Below are 21,886 nucleotides of genomic sequence, written 5' to 3'. Positions count from 1 at the left end.
ATAAGTTGTTATACAACTAAGCATAGTTGTCAATACGGAAATTTATATCTTGCGATAGAAATGTCATTTGAGCAGTAGCAAAATCGCTACGTTCCATTAGAAATTTCCTACCTTGTGACATTTTACATACCTGAAACCTGCAAGTTTTAACATTCTCTGCCTAGAACGAGAGCTCCTCTTAAAACCAGTGGCTTCATACATTACACGGACTAATTTCTTTGCTGTAGGGAACCCACCTCAGTCATAAAACTCAAATATTTTACAGCGTAAAACATTTTGGCCAAAATCATCAATTCCAGTTACTCATTTTGGTCCTATGTTTTTATCTTTCTTCCCTTCAGATCTTAACTGCAGACTTATACTTGCCTATTCAGATAACTTGGCCTCTGGAACTATTCATTTCACACTCCTTACTCCTATATCACCACGTGCAAGTGTCGTGTGCTCTTGAGTTTTGGCAATGTCATACAATGGCCTCCCAGCGTATGCTTCCTTCTTGAAGAATGTATTCACTTTGTAAATGAACCTTCTAGCCTGTTTATGAAATACTTCCCACCGTTTCAGTGGCTTAGCCATTGTAGGAACACACTATTTATAAACGGAAACACACAATAATAACTCTATTACAGTATTATGCTTGTTATTTAAATAAACAGATTTGTATTGCACTGCGGTTCTTGACAGCTACGAACGGCAAAGCACGACTAGCATCGAGTGGTTGTGACATGGGTAGGCTATTGCACATCCATGGCCCAGGGGCCATTATGCTGTCACTGAGCATAGTAGTAGGCAAAGGGGCCTTCCATTACACTGAAAACTTTCTAACCTGGTCTTCACATGAGAAACGACATGTGACGACCTCTCTGTCATGTTTCTGGAGTAACACTCCGAGCTATGCAAATTAACAAAATCTTATTTGCAACGTGTATGCTACTTCAATTAGAATTCTGTATACAATGTTTAATCCCATAGTGAAGCATGTGTACATGAGCTACTTACTTTACAAAACTGGGCATGGTAGTGTATAAGTGTATAATATGGAATAAATAAAAAACTTTAATTTTTCAAAATTATCATGCTTCCACGTATTTTTCTTGGGTATTCTTGTGCCATACTTTATACTATGTTTACAGGGTTTTTTTTGTTTGTAATATATTAATTTACTATTGAGTAATAAGCTTTATAGCATAAGATTCTTCGTTATCTTAATTACAGTAGAAGTCCGTTATAAGCGAGAATTCACAACAGCGAAAAATTTACTCGCTATAGCAGATTATCGTTATATCCGATTTTTGTATAAAAGTCGGAAACCCCCCCCCCATGCACATTATAATCGGTATGAAATGGTAATCATTCTGTTCAAAACTTGTGTTTCCACGGATGATATCCACACTACGACTTGTTTGTTATTTTTTGAAATCCGATACTACATGAAAGTGTATGTTTAATTTCATTCTGAAAAGATTACAGTTCCGTATTTCTCCGAATCCAAGAAGAACCCCACTTTTTCCCTCAAAAAAATTTAAATTAAGCTCAAAAAGTGCTTTGCAAAATCATATGAATGCCTTTGTTGTACAGTACGCATTTTAATACTATTTTAGACGCCGAGCATTGGCTTTCATTATGTCGCATATTTTTTGTGACTGCACAATTAATTATTCTTTATTTCTGTGGGTTTAATGACCATTAACTTAAAATTGGCATCATAATACCGAAAAGAAAACCCGTTGAAAATTTGCCAGCAATGCTTACTCCATGCGTCTCTATAATACGGCGGTCCGTCAGGAAAATATTCTTGCTGTCTATAAAACTGTTACGGTACTTTTACTCAGCATCATACCGTATATAACCGGCTACCACTACACGCACGTCTCACTTGCCGGGTTCGGCCAACTTCAGAGGCTAGCTATGTATAGGTCTAATCGCGGACGTTGAAGGTCAATGAAAGAGTTTATTGCGCCACGGTATGGCCTCTCCAACCTAGCGTTTTTCGTGCACATATCTCAGAATTTCATTTTCGACTTCTTTAAAGCGTCCTTGTTGCGGACCACTGAATGCATTTTTTTGTATCTTTGTCTTCACGCTGACACCAAATATTGGCTTTAGTTAGGCCTATGCCATATTTTCTTGTGGCTGCATAATTATTCTACATTTCCGAGTGTTTAATAACCACCAACTTTAATTGGCATCATAATATCGATGAGAACTCGTTGAAAATTTGCCGGCAATACCTGTTCTACGTATCTTTACGACTATCCATCACGAAAATGTTCTTGCTGTCTATAAAACTTAATTTTACTATGAGTCAAGTATAGTACATGCATTGTAATTCTAGCACTGAGTAACAGTGGCCTTTCTAAAAATTCAAAGGCACGCATGTTTAGATTCCATTCTGCAGATTAGAGAAACGTTTTTGTAGAGGCTAATAGAATGTTATTCTCTCTTCACTATTTCCCGAAAGCAGGTGACGTTACACACAGGCACTGTACAATTGGTTGTCAGGGCTAGCGATGTATAATAAAGAGACGGTCGTTTGTCAACGAATTTTGTGTGTGCGTGCGGGGTGATAAGAAGCAGCGTGGTTACCGCGAGTTGCCAGTGGTATTCATTACCGTTAGGCCGTGAATGCAAGGCGAGCCTTGACTTTTCGCACGAGATTCTGAAAGAAAAAAACTTTGGCTTAGATTCGGAGAAATACGGTATAACTCCAGAGTTTTCTTCTTCAAATGGCATCACCTAACCTAATGTCATGGAAACATATTTGAAACGCATGCAGAGAAACGAGTTATCCTCGCTAAAAATTTACATGTGACTAGTCTTTCCAAAATTCAACTAGACACAACAAACTATGAACTATCCTCTGAAATCAGTGATGTACTCTGCCATATCTTGAGGTGTATCACATTCTTACTTAATTTCAGTAAATAACATTAAAATTAAGAGATCGTTTACTTCAGCCGTTATTTTTAACAAGTTAACAACTGCTATCAGCCACATAACTTACGCATTTATTACGAAAACTTGTTATCCTCTTTCATTTCGATTTTTTTTTTAGAGAATAGCAGTCGGTGGGTATTAATGATCGACTCCAACATCGCCTTCGAATGTCGACGAGAAAGCTCGCAAATGCACATAGTGAGGAAACTATACCTACCAAAGATATTAGATTGCATTTTTGTGGCAAACGTTTCAGTTTCCTTATTCAAACAGTGTCACCTATCCGAACTTAACCTACTATACATATGATGAAAACATACTTCAAGCGCCACTAGAGAAATGATAACCTACTCGCTATAAATTTACATGATAATAGCCTTTCCGTAATTTAACCAGATGCGAGAAAATATTAACTAACCTGTGAAATCAATTTTGCACTCTGCCATATCTCGAGGTGTATCCCATTTTTACTTAATTGGAGTATTTAGCATTAAAATTAAGCGATCGTTTAGTCAGCCTTTATTTTTAACGAGTTAAGAACTGTTATCGGACACGTTATTTACGCATTTATTACGAAAATATGTTCTCTTTTATTTCGAATTTTCTTTATGGAACAGCACTTGACGGGTATTACTAATAGACTCAAATATCGCCTTTGAATGTCAACGAGAGAATTCGCTAGTGGACATAGCGAGGAAATGATACCGGAGATAATCGATTGCATGCAACATAATCGCTGGGGTGCATAAATATAGATAACGGAAAAAATCGTGCGCGCTTAATCGCTCGTAATAACGGATGCGTCAGTGATAGGGCTCTCGCTGTAACCGAAGCATAATACACAGTTTAATATAGGATTTTTGAAGGGACAGCAAAATATTGTCGGTATAATGGGGTTCTTGTTATATGCCGTACTTGCTATAGCGGACTTCTACTGTATTTCTTTATTTTCCCTTAATCCCATAATTATCTTTTTGTTCCAATTTGATTTTCTTCCCTCATATCATATTCCTCTGGTATACACAAAAGTGAGTTAACTAGGCCCTACTTTACTACATCAACTAAACTATTTTGTTTTGTTTAGTTGGAACTTGCTTATTCAAATCAAATCAAATTAAATCAAATTAAATCAAAATCTCTTTATTTGCAAATGAGGTGTCTACCTCGGTGGCAAATGGTACACTAAAATACATTATTGTCAAGCACTAAATATTAAATTAACAAGAAGAAAATTTTCCTATAATACAATATTATACAATTTAGGCTAACAATTTTTTTCTATTAAACACACAGCTCATCCTTAACAAATTTATATTGTTTACAAAATTCTACCTATAATGTCTCCTGTACTACTTACAAATATAGTCAACTGACTAGCTGATGTACCCGTGCTTCGCTACGGAATTCTACATTGTATACAGAATTCTAGGTTAGGTAGAATACATGTTGTGAGCAAGATTGTATTAAATTGCAAAGCTCTTAACATTACCCTAGAAACGCGATGGCGATGTCACCAAACATCTTTTCTCATATGAAGACTGAGTTAGGGAATTTTCACTGTAATGGCAGACCCGCTTGCATACCATCAGTCACAATAAGGTTGGGAAGCTTTCATTTTAATGGTAGACACTCACTCTCCACCTGCCCTTTTACATCCTCAGAAAGACTGTCTTACTGGTTTTCCCAGCTGAAATGAACAAAAATTACAGTGACGTCAGTAGGAATGGCGCAATTAAAAGCAATGCTTTCATACAAAATACTTGATCAAATCACAAACCACACATTTTCTCATATTTAACAAACAGGTCTAAGCTCCCAATATTACAGTCCAAACTTTCAGAGCTGGGATGACCAAGCCGCAGACAGCCGTGATCCGTGAACACTCTTCGTCTTTTTTTTTCGGCGGGGAGGAGGTCGAATATTGGAGACTCCTAGGGCAAAAAAATCATGCCCTTTTGCTTATCTATTTCCTAGGAGTACACGATGAGTTGGTAAATATCAATTCACTATACTAGCGGCGGAAAAATCTATTTCCTAGGAGTACACGATGAGTTGGTAAATATCAATTCACTATACTGGCAGCGGAAAAATCTATTTCCTAGGAGTACACGATGAGTTGGTAAATATCAATTCACTATACTGGCGGCGGAAAAATCTATCTGATTTGGAGGCAAATTTCTCCACTAACCCAGATGAGAAACCCCCTCTTCACTGCTAAGTTGGAATAAAATGAATGTAGAATTTAATAAAAGTTAGGAGGAAGAAGCTCAAGAAACAGCTCTTTTCAGGGTTGAATTTTGAGTCATTTAGTGAATTGTGGTGCTATAATTTGGAATAGACGTAAATTGTTATTCCAGACCAGGCCATACTACTACTACTACTACTACTACTACTACTACTACTACTACTACTACTACTACTACTACTACCACCACCACCACCACCACCACCACCACCACCACTAAGTGAGCCTCTGCCTTAAATACGCACACTGCTCATTTAAAACAGCGCGTCCGAGTGGGGATCGAACAGCTGGAATACTATGATGAACCGGTGTGTTACGTACCAGCTGTATCAGAAAATGTACGAACCAGAGGAATGGCACGCTAAAACAGGAAGTTTTCTAACTCCCCGGCTATTTTCCGCCAGTAATCAGTCAGGCTATTATACTCGGTACGCAGCAGTAATCCCATCTATCGGAGTTGAGAGGCAGCATAAGAGATAAAGAACACCGCCACTAACAATGGTCAATGTAATGTTATTGTTCATCAATGTTATGCGCTTACGATATTGTAGGCCTTCACATTTAGTTTTCTTCCGACTCTGAAATACCACTCCTATCATTGTCGGTACGGTAAAACTGAATAAAATATACATGGTCAGAAATTGTATTCTCTGTAACATTTGTTATGTAGTACTTCTCGATAGGACCAATGACATAGGTACTTAAAAATTAAATTTTAGGCGCCTTCCCTAAACTACAATTTAATCCAGTTTCAATAAAATTGTTTATAGCTTAGACTGTAGTATCTTATTCGCTGTCTCTATATACTGATTTTCTGATTCTGTTAACCCATTTCCTTGTGGCTCGGCCTTGATATGGACTTAGCAATAAAAATACAAATTCATGAATATGTGTTATCATAGCCGGTACGGTAAAAATGTATAAGACATAAATGGGCAGAAATTGAATTCTATATAACTTTGGGTTATGTAGTATTTGTCGATACGACCACTAATAATATAAATAAGTATTCAAGGATTAAATTTTAGGCCTTCCCCTAAACTACCACTTCATTCAGCGTGAATAAAATTATTTATAGCCTAGATTGTAGTGGTTCATTCTCCGACTTTGTATAACAGTTTTCAATGAGGTAGGACCACTAATGACGTAAATATTTAAGAATTAGAATTTAGGCCTTCCCCTAAACTACCATTTCACTCAGTGAGAGTAAAATTATTTACAGTCTAGATTGTAGCGACTTATTCACCGACTTTGAATACCGATTTTTATTAAGATAGGACCTCTAATATCATAAATATTTGAAAATTAAATTTTAGGCCTTCCCCTAAACTATCATTTCTATCAGCGTGAATAAAATTATTTATAGTTTAGATTGTAGCGACTTATTCCCCGATTTTGCATACCGATTTTCATTAAATTCCTTTTAGCCGTTTTCTAGTGATGCGTGTACATACATACATACATACATACATACATACATACATACAGACAGACAGACAGACAGACAGACAGACAGACAGACATTACGGAAAAGAAAAAAGTGCATTTTCTTGTTACTGTGGACATGACCGATACAGAAATACCATTCTTTTCAAATTCTGAGCAATGTACAGACAAAACTCTTATTTTATATAAATAGATATACAGTATATGGAATTACTTCAAATGATACTATACAACTGGTATAAGATTAAACTTTACATTGCATTTATTTACTTATTTTTAAAAAAAAATTTTTTACCCATTCTGGAACCTCGGTAGCATTACGACCTGCTGCGTCTTAACCAGAGTTCCTTTTGCCACCACTTTTCAGAGTTCCTCATTAAGAGGTTAGAGTAATCTAGGTTATTAACAATATGTTTGTACAATACATTCACACTATCTTAAATCCAGTGATAATCAAGATGTAAATGGCAGGTGTAACTGTAATTTAATTCAATGCAGGATCAGACTGGTGTACTGATACCAGAATTTTTTACACTCAGTCGATTAAAATTCAGGAGTTGATAATAAAACATTATGAAAGATGAAGGGAATTATATGACAATCATTATACACATTGCTAAAAAGGTGATTCAGTAGATTCAACTCTATAATATTCTGCAATATTCAACACAGTTTTGTTTTTTTCAACCTACCTCAAGCAACTTTCTATCCAGTTTCTCTTGAGCCTCTTGCTCACGTTTTACAGCTTCCAATTTTTCAATAAGGATCGAAGCAAATTCTTCAGGTTTCATTGGATAGACCTAGAAAATAAATGTAAAAATATACAACTGTAAATCACTTGTAATCAAAACTAATCTCCTGTATTCCCATGTTGCTACAAAAGAAAGGAAAACAATAGCAGAAAAGCAAGATAATGAAAACTAAATCTTCAAATTAGACAATGTCCTATTGTAATTAGAATTACTAAGGTTAGTCCATCTGTCCACCCACCCAAATTCAGATGCTCTGTATGAGCACTAATGTACTAATTCACAAGGGCATTCAAAAACAAAATATGAGCTTGAGTTTTACACAAGTTAATCTTAATTCATAACCCATAGGAAACTAAAGTGACATTTGATTTTGAAAATCTCACTTGCTCCGCCTGCTTCTTGAATCACAGCCTTCACAAAAATATAGCAATGACATCACTAGGCTATAATACACCACAAAAAAGGCTTTCATCCCGTTTCCAGGCTTAAAGTACAGTCCAGCAAGGCAAAGAATAATCTCAGTACTGTTAATTACCATTGTGAATGAATACTGAAGAACCTTCTTTGCAACGCCGAAGGTAAAAAGAAATTCCTGAGGTAAATAGGATGATTTATTTTGGCAAAGTTGGGGTTGTATTCCCTTCCTCACACTTAGTCCTAATCTAATACACCATTTTCATAACTACACATCATCATCATCATCATCATAATGAAATGAAAATTCACAGCCTGTTTCCAGTCATTTGACAGGGTCAGGAATAGAATGAATGAAACCTTCATCTAGCAGCGAGGATAGGAAATGTGCCGTTGCCGTAATAATAATAATAATAATAATAATAATAATAATAATAATAATAATAATAATAATAATAATAATAATAATAATAATAATAATAATAATAATAATAATAATAATAATAATAATAATACTCTCTAAAGAGCTAGAGAAAATGGGAAATGCCTTTTGGTCCCAGTTTCAATGACGGTGGAATCCTGACATTCACCTCCCCATGGAAGAGAGGGGGCAACGATTGTATATATATTAAATACAGGTGGCTAACGAATGCAGGGACCGAGTATCTCCCAGTATAAGGAGACCACCTTCTACCAAATGCCAACGGCCTCCTAGGAGGGCGGATGAGCAGGTAGAAAGAAGGGCACTCTCTTGCCCTTGGAGCGAGAAACTGCTCTTAAAGACGGAAGAGCCACTAGATGGCCAACGGCATAGGACGGGGAAGGGAATGGGAAACTACTCTATTAAAGAACTGAATGGGTATCCCAAGCATGGGGGGTGCACCCATGTTGAGTAAGTGTACCTGCTAAAACTCAAGAAATATTTGGTTTATATTATAACCAGCAAATCCTATTCTAATAGAAGGGATGAGGGCGAGTACCTGGCGCCTTAGAACTGGGACTACTCGGCTAAGATATGGCAACAGTGACAGAAAAGTCTCTGGCTCTCCAGGTTGGAGGTTGCACATAGATTTAACGGCTCTATTGCGTTAAAAAAAAAAAGGGTTGTTACGAATATCTCACATTTGCCTTGGATGAAGAAGAATGGATATCAAAATATGATGTCCCTACAATGGAAATCAGCTTTACAAATAGGAACTTCAAATTTAAGAACCCTGTATAAACCTGGATCCTTCAAAATCCTCCGTCAACAGCTGGAGAAGTACAGAGTGGGAATTGCTGCAATTCAAGAGACTAGATTATTAAGTAATGGTATACAGGACATGGAGAAATATACACTGTTTAAGAGAGGTAAAGAAATTCGACCCCACAAATTTGGTACTGCATTTTGTGTCCAAAATTCACTAGCATCATCAGTGCTGCCCTTTGAACATGTGAATGAAAGACTATTTGAGGGTACATTCTAAATGGTTTCACATATCACTGGTGAACTGCAATGCCCCTACAAACGACAAGGATGATCACGTTAAAAACTCCTTTATGAGGATTTTTTAGAACTGTGGAATGAATTACCCAAACATGATGTCAAAATGATTTTGGATGCTTTCAATGCAAAAGCTTGAAAGGAAGAAATTTTTATGTCAACAATAGGAATGGAAAGTCTGCATGACGAAAGCAATTATAATGCCATTCGATTAATCAATTTCGCTACATCCACAAACATGAATGTGTGCAGTACCACTTTCCCACATAAACAAATACATAAGGAAACATGATATTCGTGTGACGGTAAGACTGCCAATCAGATAATAATAATGCTATTTGCTTTACGCCCCACTAACTACTCTTTTACGGTTTTTTGACATGCCAAGGTGCCGGAATTTAGTCGCTTAGGAGTTCTTTTACGTGCCAGTAAATCTACCGACATGAGGCTGACGTGTTTGAGCACCTTCAAATACCACCGGACTGAGCCAGGATCGAACCTGCCAAGTTGGTGTCATAAGGCCAGCGCCTCAACCGTCTGAGCCACTCAAACCAGCGCCAATCAGATAGATCATGTACTAATTGATAACAGGCATAAAAGCTCCATAACTGATATCATAGCTTACAGAGGAGCCGAGATAGAATCTGATCACAATATGTTTTGTTTTTTTTCTTTATGTCGCACCGACACAGATAGGTCTTGTGGCGACGATGGGACGGGAAAGGCCTAGGAATGGGAAGGAAGCAGCCGTGGCCTCAATTAAGGTACAGCCCCAGCATTTGACTGGTGTGAAAATGGGAAACCACGGAAAACCATCTTCAGGGCTGCCGACTGTGGGATTCGAACCCACTATCTCCCGGATTCGAGCTCACAGCTGCTGCCTTAATCATATCAGCATTGAATTCGTCTTTTCCACTTGCTTTACCTTTGGTCATTGCTTTCACTGCCCTTTCAAGTTTCAACCATGTTATCAGGTTCTCTTCTTTTTCTCAAGAGGTATTACAAAGTATTATACAGTTAAAAAACAATAAAGCTTTAGGTAGTGACAACATTCCTGCTGAGCTTATTAAATACGGTGGAGAAAGATGACATAAATACATATATAAAATCATTCTAAGGATATGGCACGATGAAGTTATTCCAAAAGAATGACAGGAATCGCTTATTGTCTCAATTCATAAAGGAGGGGATAAGGATGAACTTCAAAATTATCATGGTATATCTCTTGTAAGTGCAGGATGTATGAGATAGGAGAAGTCCCATCCGATTTTCGGCAGAATGTTGTTATACCTATTCCCAAGAAAGCCGGTGCTGACAGGTGTGAAAACTACCGCACCATTGGTTTAGTATCTCATGCCTGCAAAATTTTAACACGTATTATTTACAGAAGAATGGAAAAACAAGTTGAAGCTGAGTTGGGAGAAGATCAATTTGGCTTCAGGAGAAATGTAGGAACACGTGAAGCAATCCTGACTTTACGTCTGATCTTAGAGGATCGAATCAAGAAGGACAAGCCCACGTACATGGCATTCGTAGATCTAGAAAAGGCATTCGATAATGTTGATTGGAACAAGCTATTTATGATTCTGAGGATGATAGGGATCAGATACCGAGAACGAAGAATTATCTACAACCTGTATAAAAATCAGTCTGCAGTGATAAGAATCGAGGGCTTTGAAAAAGAAGCAGCAATCCAGAAAGGAGTGAGGCAAGGCTGCAGTTTGTCCCCTCTCCTTTTCAATGTTTACATAGAACAGGCAGTAAAGGAAATCAAAGAGAAATTTGGAAAGGGAATCACAGTCCAAGGAGAGGAAATCAAAACCTTGAGATTTGCTGATGATATTGTTATTTTATCTGAGACTGCAGAAGATCTCGAGAAGTTGCTGAATGGTATGGAGGAAGTCTTGGGTAAGGAGTACAAGATGAAAATAAATAAGTCCAAAACAAAAGTAATGGAGTGCAGTCGAACGAAGGCAGGTGATGTAGGAAATATTAGATTAGGAAACGAAGTCTTAAAGGAAGTAGATGAATATTGTTACTTGGGTAGTAAAGTAACTAACGATGGCAGAAGTAAGGAGGACATAAAATGCAGACTAGCACAAGCAAGGAAGAGCTTTCTTAAGAAAAGAAATTTGCTCACTTCAAACATTGATATCGGAATTAGAAAGATGTTTTTGAAGACTTTTGTGTGGAGCGTGGCATTGTATGGAAGTGAAACATGGACGATAACTAGCTCAGAAAGAAAGAGAGTAGAAGCTTTTGAAATGTGGTGTTACAGAAGAATGCTGAAGGTGAGATGGATAGATCGAATCACGAATGAAGAGATACTGAATCGAATTGGTGAGAGGAGATCGATTTGGCTAAATTTGACGAGAAGAAGAGATAGGATGATAGGACACATCTTAAGACACCCAGGACTTGTTCAGTTGGTTTTTGAAGGAAGTGTAGGTGGTAAGAACGGTAGGGGTAGACCAAGGTATGAATATGACAAACAGATTAGAGCAGATGTAGGATGCAATAGTTACGTAGAAATGAAAAGGTTAGCACATGATAGGGTGGCATGGAGGGCTGCATCAAACCAGTCTATGGACTGATGACTCAAACACAACACATCTCTTGTAAACATGGCCAACAAAATTCTGTCTTTTATTATTTTACAGCGTTTAAAACCATTTGCTGAAAATGTTATTGGAGACTATCAGAACGGTTTTCGTAGTATCTGATCCACTATGGACAAAATGTTTGCAATTAAGACTGTTAACTATAAGGTGTGGGAACACAAGAAGTCGGTTCATTATCTCTTTATAGATTTCTTTAAGGCATATGATTCAATCCATAGAGAAGGGCTATGGAACATCATGATGGAGTTTGGCTTTCCCATAAAATTAATTAACATGTGCAAACTGTGTATGGATGGTAATGTCAGCTGTGTTTTGCTCAAGGGCAGAAAATCAAGTTCCTTCGAGAATAAAACTGGTCTGAGACAAGGGGATGCACTATCTCCTCTTCTATTCAACAACACACTGGAGAAGATTATCAGGAAATTAGCTCCTGTACCTGCTGGCATCATATTGGGGAGACGACAAAGTCCTTGCATATGTGGATGGTATTATTCTTATTGGTCGCAATGAATTAGAAATTAGGTAGTTATTTGTGGAACTAGAGGAAACGGCAGCAAAAATTGGCTTAAGGGTAAATGATAAAAAGACAGACTGCGCTGGTCTGGACATGTACAGAGGATGCAGAATAACAGAGCATCAGTAGATCTATACAAGGGATCTCTTAATGGGGAAAGACCTTTAGGAAGACCCCGAAACACCTGGAAAAAGGAGATCAACAAGGTATGCCGGACCCTCGAAATTGATAACTGGGAAGAGCAGGCTCAAGATCAAAAAGGACAAAAGAGGATTGTGAGATCGGCACGGGAACTTCACGTCCCTCAGAAGCCTACGGAGTGAGTGTAATAATAATAATAATAATAATAATAATAATAATAATAATAATAATAATAATAATAATACAGTAGAAGTCCACTATAGCGAGTACAGCTTATAACAAGAACTCCGTTATAGCGACGGCTTTTTTCTGTCCCATCAAAATTCCTATATTAAACTGTGCATCGTCCTTCAGTAACAGCGAGAACCCTATCGCTGCCGCATCCATTATTACGAGCGATTAAGCGTGCGTGCGTTTTCCGTTACCGATATTTATGCACCCCAGCGATATTGCATGCGATCGATTACCTTCGGGATCGTTTCCTCGCTATGTGCACTAGCGATTTCTCTCGTCGACATTCGAAGGCGATGTCAGAGTCGATTAGTAATACCCGTCGACAGCTGTCCCATAAAGAAAATTCGAAATGAAAGAGAACATATTTTCGTAATAAATGCGTAAATAACGTGTCCGATAACGGTTGTTAACTTGTTAAAAATTAAGGCTGACTAAACGACCGCTTAATGTTGAGGCTAAATACTGCAGTTAAGTAAGAATGGGATGCACCTCGAGATATGGCAGAGTGCTTAATTGATGTCAGAGGTTAGTTTATATTTTGTCGCGTCTGGTTAAATTACGGAAAGGCTATTATGAAAATTTATAGCGCTGGCGCTTGAAGTGTGTTTTCATCATACGTATAGTACGGTTAAGTTAGGATACGTGACACTGTTTGAATAAGAAAACTGAAACGTTTGCAACAAAATGCGATTGATCATCTTCGGTACGGTATAGTTTTTTCACTTTGTGCATTTGCGAGCTCTCTCGTTGACATTCAAAGGCGATGTTGTAGTTGATTAGTAATACCCACCTTTCTCTACAGAAAACTCGAAATGAAAGAGGATAACATGTTTTCGTAATAAATGCGTACATAACGTGGCCGATAGCAGTTGTTAACTCGTTAAAAATAAAGACTGAAGTAAACGATATCTTAAATTTAATGTTATATACGGAAATTAAGTAAGAATGTGATACACCTTAAGATATGGCAGAGTACATCACTGATTTCAGAGGATATTTCATATCTTCTCGCGTCTAGTTACGGCTATTTACATGTAAATTTTTCGCGAGGAGGTTATTTCTCTACATGTATTTGAAATATGTTTTTATGATAGGCTACATATACGGTTATGTGAAGTGACGCTGTTTGAAGAAGAAAGCTGAGGTGTTTGCCACATAAATCTCTGGGGTGATACCGTATTTTTCCGAATCCAAGACTTTTTTTCTCAGAAACTCATGAGAAAACTCAAGGGTTGTTGCATTCGCGCCCTAACAGTAAGTTAATGGATACCACTAGCAACTACCGCGGTAACCACGCTGCTTCTTTTCACACGCGCACACAACTCGTTGACAATAAACGACCACCTCTTTACTACACATCGCTAGCCGCGACAACCGGTTGTGCAGTGCCTATGTGTTTCTCAAATCTGCAGAATGGAATCAAAACATGCGACATTCGAATTCTTAGAAAAGCCATGGCTACTCAGTGGCAGAGTCATAACGCGTCTATTGTACTTGACGCTTTGTAAAATTAAGGTTTATACACAGCAGGAATGTTTTCGTGATGGATAGTCGTATTGTAAAGATACATGGAAAAGGTATTGCCGGCAAATTTTCAACAGGTTCTAGTCAATATTATGATGCCAATTTTAAGTTAATGTTTATTAAACACTCGGAAATATAGAATAATTGTGCAGCCGCAAGATAATACGGCAGAGGCCCAACTAAAGCCAATATTTGGCGTTAGCGTGAAGACAAAGAGCTAAAAAAATGCGTACTGCACAAAAAATGCATTCAGTGGTCCGCAACAAGGAATCTTTAAAGAAGTCGAAGGTGAAATTGTGAGATATGTGCAAGAAAAACGCAAGGGCGGTTGGCCATACCGTGGCACAATAAACTCGTTCGTTGACTTTCAACGTTCGCGATTAGGCCTATACATCGCTAGCCGCTGAATTTGGCCAAACCCGACAAGCGAGACGTGCGTGTAGCGGTAGCCGGTTATATCTGACGCTGCGTAAAAGTAACAGTTTTATAGACAGCAAGAATAATTTCCTGATGGATCGTTGTATTGTAGAGACGCATGGAATAGGTATTGCCGGAAAATTTTCAACGAGTTCTCTTCGGTAATATGATGCCAATGTTAAGTTAATGGCCCTTAAACCCGCGGAAATTAAGAATAATTGTGCAGCCGCAAAAAAAAAAAGGAAATACGGCGTGACGAAAGTCAATGTTCGGCATTTAAAAATAGTCTAAAAATGCGTAGGCCTACTGTACAACAAGGCATTCATATGATTTTACACACTTCTTTTTGAGGCTGATTAAAAATTTTTGAAGGTAAAAAGTGGGGTTCATCTTGGATTCGGAGAAATACGCTACTATATTTTTTTCAGAAATCAATTAAACATACACTTTCACCTAGTTTCGGATTACAAAAAATAACAAACACGTAAGCCGTAGTGTGGATATCATCTGCGGAAACACAAGTTTTGAACAAACTGATTGCCGTTTCATACCGATTTTAATGTGCATGAAGGGTTTTCCAACTTTTATACAAAAATCGGATATAACGACAATCTGTTATAGCGAGTGAATTTTTCGCTGTTATGAATTCTCGCTATAACGGACTTCTACTGTAATAATAATAATAATAATAATAATAATAATAATAATAATAATAATAATAATAATAGTAGTAGTAGTAGTAATAAAGCTACACAACAGTGAACCACCTAGAGAAAGACTCCAATTTTATGCAACTACTCTAAACCAAGTCTCGGTACCACCTTCACATGACGAGATACAATACATCATATTACATCTCAAAAGCAACGAAGCACCGGGGGAAGATAGCATAATCGCCGAAATGCTCAAGACTGGAGGGGAACTCATGGTTGATAAACCATCATTGCAAATATATGGGAAAATGGCATCATACCATCAGGTTGGAAAACCACTTTGATTCATCCACTACACAAAAAGGGTGACAAGACTGATCTAAACAATTATCGAAGTATTTCACATCTATCAATGGCCTGGTTAGCACGTGTTGGCTTTCAGTTCAAGAGGTCACGATCGGATGGGGATTTTAACTTTTGTTGGTTAATTCCGCCATTAGGATTCATCTTAGGTAGAGCCGCTTTACCATAAGCGCATAGATCGATCAGAACCATGAAGTTTATAACCTATGATAGATCGCCTATCACGTGACAACTTTAAAGATCTGCACCAGGCTTTGGAGGCCACATGCCAACATCATTATTATTATTATTATTATTACGCGACAAACATACCCAAATACAATACCCATATTTTATTATTTTGCTTTCCCCCTATTTTAAGTCACCCGCAGCCATCGTCATCTTACCCTCCCCCCTTAAACGATGCATCAAGGTTTTACTGTACTTGCTTTTTACTCCATATACGCCTCAACAGCCTATATAACCAATGTATGCTTTTCTTGTTTCATTTGTTTAACAGCCTTTTCCACCTCTGCCACTGCAATATCACTCTCCATTTCTGGATCATCCTAATTTACCACTACAGACACTTCTGCATCATTTCTCACATTCAGAAGTTTAACAAAGTAATTTTTCCACCTATTCTTTATCTTTTCTGGGTCTGTTATTACATTTCCACTTGTTTTGTGTAGATTATTTCCTTTTCTCATATTTGTTTACCAATCCATACAACATCCTTTTCCAACTCTTGTGTGAAACTCTCCGAAATTTTTTTCTTTTCCCCATTTACCACATTTTTACACTTTTAATTTCCTGATACTTAATCTTACTTCCTTCTTTCCTATCTCTATTCCAATCTTGCTATGCTTTCTTCACTTGTTTAACAACCTCTTTCACCTTTTCATTCCACCAAGATGTCTCCTTTTCCTTCACTCTAGCCGAAGTTCTGCATCAAATTTTCTCTGCACAGCTTACAAATGTGTTTTAAATTTGGTTCATTTTTCTTCTACACTTTGTATTTCTGATAATATAGGAATGTGCTGTTTTAATTCCTCCTGAAATTTCTTCAGAGAACTTTTATCTTTTGATTTCCATACTTTTATTTTCTTCTGTCTCATTTTTTTTACTCTCACAATTCTACGTATTTTCAATTTTGCTACCACTACTCTGTGGTCCCCATCAAACGCATCACCTGGTAGTGCTGTTACATCCATTAACTGTTTACGATGTATTTTCTCAACCAAACGATAATCAACAACTGTTTTTGTCCTCCTTTCACCCCCAGCCATATCTAGTGACCTTTCTACTATTCTTCTTTCTAAACCAGGTATTACCAAGCTCGATAGCTGCAGTCGCTGAAGTGTGGCCAGTATCCATTATTCAGGATTCAGAACCCCACTGTCGGCAGCCCTGAAGATGGTTTTCAGTGGTTTCTCCTTTTCATACTAGGCAAATTAAGGCCACATCCACTTCCTTCCCAATCCTGGCCATTTCCTATCCCATCGCCACCACAAGACCTATCTGTGTTGATGCGACGTAAAACTATTAGTAAATAAAAAATAAGAAAACAAGTGTTTCCCACAAGCATTCCATTTCTCTCACAAGAATCAATCAACTTATCTCCCTCGCTGTATGTTTCTCCATATCAAAATGGACTAATCACTTCTTCTTTATCAATTCTGTCATTTCCGAACTGCGCATTGAGGTCTCCCATAACTATCACTTCAACATCAATGATTAGCATATAATCCCAAGTACCACCGGCCCCTGAATAAGACCCGCACCCTATATTTTACAGGACACTTTTTTTTTTAAGTTTCAATCAAATTGTTTTACAATATTCGCTACAGAACAAGAATGTCATTTCACTACATATGTTTCAAGAATTTAATATAGTTTGAGACAGTTTTTAAGTGTCCAATAAACTATTTAAAACACACACAGAAAAGGTTATCAATCACAGAACGATAGTCAACACTCCATCATCAGAAGTACCAACTTCGGAGCTTTCACTATCACTTAGACCATCACTTTCCCACACAATGTCATCTTCGCTGCCATCTACAGCATTAGAAATGCTGCACTTCTGGAAACTTTTCAGGATGAGGTCACCAGAGATACGATCCTACGCAGTCTTCACCCACGAACAAAGCCGTTGAACTTCAGGGTGCTGAATACGATCAGTTGGAGTCAGTGCATGATTGTCAGCCACCGCCCATTCGGTATACAGCTGTTTCAAGGCTGCTCTGAATGGACAGTTTACACAAACTATCCAATGGCTCTAACATAAGAATGCCAGTCTGCCCAGAATGACTGCTAGATCGGTTTTTGCGTCCTTGGTTTGCTTCTTCACAGCTTTTGTTGTGTGACCGTAGTAGCGTCCATAACAAGCAAGCTTTTCCATCCAAGCAATGCACCAGGACGACGTTGCCAAACACTTTTCAGCCAGTCTTCCACTAGTAGACTGTTGTCCATCCAACCGGAGTCCTATGTTATGACGATAACACCAGCAGAAGGATTTTCCTTTGGAAGCATCTTTCTCTTCAAAACAACGTACGGTGGAAGTTTAGTTCCATCCGCAAGTATACATAACATTACTGAACACCTATCTTTTTCATTACCATCTGATCTGATGGTAACACTGCCCAATGGCATTTCAAAATAGACGGGCGTCTGACCTGCATTTCCAATTTGGGAAAGCAGATACAAATTTTTCTTTTGCAATTGAATTATATGGTGCTGGAAGGAAAACAGTTTTTCTTCATAGGCAGTAGGAACACGCTGTGAAATTGTGGTACGCCCTCCAATGCTCATTAAGAGATATGAATTTCATTTTGAATGGTCCGTATTGAACTGTGAATACAATTAAATTAAAAATTAAGAGTAAAATATTTCCACCTTTTCAATACAAAATCAAGTAATGTGGGTTACATTACGGGAGAAACATTTATTGGAACTAGTTTCGACCTATTTATTAAGGTCATCATCAGCCAAATCGCGAGTTGCACAATGTATCTGATAGTTCATAGAAATTGCAAAAAAGTCATGAAAACCGTGATTTGATACCATAAATGTGAAAAAGTCAAAATTGTTGTAAAAGTCTTGGATAATGCATAAAATGCATAAATTAATGCACTTAGCTGTTGAAGGAAGAATTCAAGAAGAAGAATTTGGGCATTGAAGATTCTTGAAGTTTGTATATATCACTCCTTATGAAGTTCTGATAGTTGCGCTGTGATGTGTTGGACGTATTGCAGGTAAGGTCTCATTGGTGATCAAAGTTTCAGATTATGTTTAAAAATGCATCAATTGTTTTCTCAGCACTACTACTACCGTTGATGATTTTCAGCTTTTAGAACTCCGTATCGTGTGATACGTAATTCTCAAGAATCTTCATTATCCTTCAAGGACAACTACAAAATATATGCTTTGATTTATGCCAACCCTTACAGCTAAAATACATAACATTCCCTAAGACGCGTGAAGTATCACGCTGCGAAATGAAAGGCTTAAATAAGACCCACACCCAATTTTTAGAAGTGATATTTTCGAGGAGAAAAAAAAAAAAGTGCGGGTGGTAATTGGGATTATATCCCTTTCAGACCTGAAAGAAAACTGGAGGTGTGAATTTTTGTTTGTACGTCAAGAACTGACTAAAATGCTCCTCAATACACATATTAATAGTTTATTTTACAAAATAAAAACTAACATCCGAAAAACAGGACCCACACAATTGTGCGTAACAAAATTCAAAACCTCGTTGTATCACGTACGATGGTGTAGCTTCAAAATTTACGTTCACTAACCAAAGTACACACTTCATTGAATATATTCCGGTATTCAGTAAAGCTTCTAGATTAATATAAACGCAGTAAATAAATACTTACTTTCGGCACTACTGCTTCCTGCCATCTCGCCGATCAACTGTGCTTTTTAAACTCTTCTTCCTTCGCCCTGGCGGTCAAGAGCATACTAAAATCAATTGAAATACACGCCACGTGTCCTGCACAATCACTGCAGTCCGGTGTAGCGCCGAAAAAACATCAAATACGGTCAGGGATAACTAAAATACGAACCCGCACAATTGTGCGTACTCGGTCTGAAAGGGTTATGGCACTTCCTCGAGTATCTCTAAGAATTCCTCTATATTTTCCTCACTGTTTTCAGTTTGGGGTGCATAAACTTGGATGAAATCTTTCACTTCTTCTTCCGCCCTCAGTTGTACTCTGATTATTCTATCACTAATGTATTCTACTCTATTCACATTTTCGTCTAGGATTTTGTTACCTATCACTCCTACTCCATTCTTTGCCTCACCTCCTTCACTCCAGTACAAGGTGTACCCTCTACTCATCCTCTTCACTCCCTTTCCCCTCCACTTGACCTCACTTAGTTCCATACTTGCAACTTTCACCCTGTCCATAAAATCAATCAACTCTTCTAATTTTCCTGTTACAAAATGAAAAAGCACAATGGCTTTGGAAAAATACAAGAAAAAGTTAATTCTAATCAAATAAAAATGGTTAAATACCAAGAATTTGGTACAGTTCAATCTGAATCACTGTCTATAGGTCTAGCATAGGTGGCTGATGATGTCAAGGGCGTGGAACATGTCTGACTGGTATCTACAACTGAAGGAACTGATGGAATAGCTTGAATTTTCTTCTGAGCCCTGTGAAACATTGTAGGGATGTTCGTTTCTTGGATTGAACTCCTTTTTTTTTTTTTTTTTTTTTTTTTTTTTTTTTTTTTTTTTTTTTTTAATACAAAAAATTATTTTGTATAATGTGGAGATTCATAACTTCAGCAATGTCATATTGTTGGCTCCTCTCTGCGAATTTCACGAAGATGTTTAAGGCTTGCAAAGCCTCAGCCCACGACATTCTCTGTATATACAAACTTTTCACTGTGCTGCAGTCTACACGACAATCATACACTGATGCAAAAATGAAATACTGTAACTGTTAGTTTACAGGAACGAGGAATTGCAGTTATCACAAAGCCAAGATGAAGACTGGCTGATCCCGGCGAGAACTTAACAGTGGGGCAGACAATAGTAACTGATGAAACACCGAATTGTTCAGATATCTCCTGAATGAGTCCAACTGTATTGTCAACTGTGCCAAGCGCTAAATCTCTTAAAACACAAGAAGAAATTGATTTCTGATGCATGCCAGACTATCGAGTGCCAGATTATCACAGTCCCACTGTACCCTGTTTTGGGTATTTCTTGAAATACTCTAATGATAGTGGAACTCTCAGACCAATACTGTCTGAGTTATTTTGAAATGCAATTTATTACACATCAGTTGCTGAATCTGCCAATGACAGGTTAGTTTTTATACAATTGCAGCAGTGATGCCATCTAGCACATATGAGTGGCAGCTGAGGAGAAAGCACATTTCAAGTAACAATAGTAAGTGAAATGTTCTTCTTGATCAATTTTATGGGCTTAGAACACCGAAGGCCAGCATGTGTGGTTCTTTTCCTGCTAAACTATATTAGGGCATCCAAGGTCAAGGGAGTCCTTCAGTTCAACCTCCCATCTCTTCTGCCTTTCTTCATGTTTTCCTTCTCATTTCGATTATTATTTTAATGGTAGGTATACAAGAGGTACGGGAAGGAAGGGGAAAGTTCTGGATGAGAGGGGAGGAGAGGTGGGCTAATGTTTTAAGAGGATGGAAATCGAGGGACAAGGGACCTACTCATGTGAAGAGTTCAGGAGAGGCACTGGTAAGGAATCTGTATGAGCTACTACAAGTAGAACAGGAGAAGGAAGAGTAGGAACTGCGGGAGTGTTACAGAGGAGAGCGAAGGTAAGTGGACAGAGGAAAGTAGGAAAGGGAAATGTACAGTAGAGGTAGGAATAAGGAGAAAAACAGGGTCATGATAGGGAGATACGGAAGGAGGTAGCAGATTCTGCAGCCATCAGGGAAGGTAAGAATAAGACCAAGAGTGGAGAAAATTTAATGAGATGGGATGGGTTAAGGCTCTGGTCATAAGGGAATCCACTGTTAGATAAAGGGAAAAGTGTATGGAGGAAAGGGACCCACGATAGAGTGTCATCCAAGAATTACACAGAGGCAAATGTTGACAAAAGAGGAAGGGAAAGAAGGGGTTAACGAGAAGGTGGTAGTTTTTCACATTGGTACCAACAACGTAA

General features: G+C 37.9%; 1 protein-coding gene across 3 annotated transcripts in view; it reads right to left on the bottom strand.

Annotated features, from left to right (window-relative positions):
• Positions 1 to 21,886, bottom strand: part of Axn (protein axin) — a 293,900-nt gene that overhangs the window by 78,114 nt on the left and 193,900 nt on the right. For all 3 annotated transcript variants that reach the window (XM_067150025.2, XM_067150027.2, XM_067150026.2), the window contains one exon: positions 7,321 to 7,428. In XM_067150025.2, the coding sequence (XP_067006126.1) occupies positions 7,321 to 7,428 (108 nt within the window). The remainder of the gene's footprint in view (positions 1 to 7,320; positions 7,429 to 21,886) is intronic.

The sequence above is a fragment of the Anabrus simplex genome, chromosome 6 (assembly GCF_040414725.1).
Source record: "Anabrus simplex isolate iqAnaSimp1 chromosome 6, ASM4041472v1, whole genome shotgun sequence".
Lineage (NCBI taxonomy): Eukaryota > Metazoa > Arthropoda > Insecta > Orthoptera > Tettigoniidae > Anabrus > Anabrus simplex.
The sequence above is the reverse complement of the archived record's forward strand: the minus strand, read 5'-3'. Positions and strand labels throughout refer to the sequence as shown.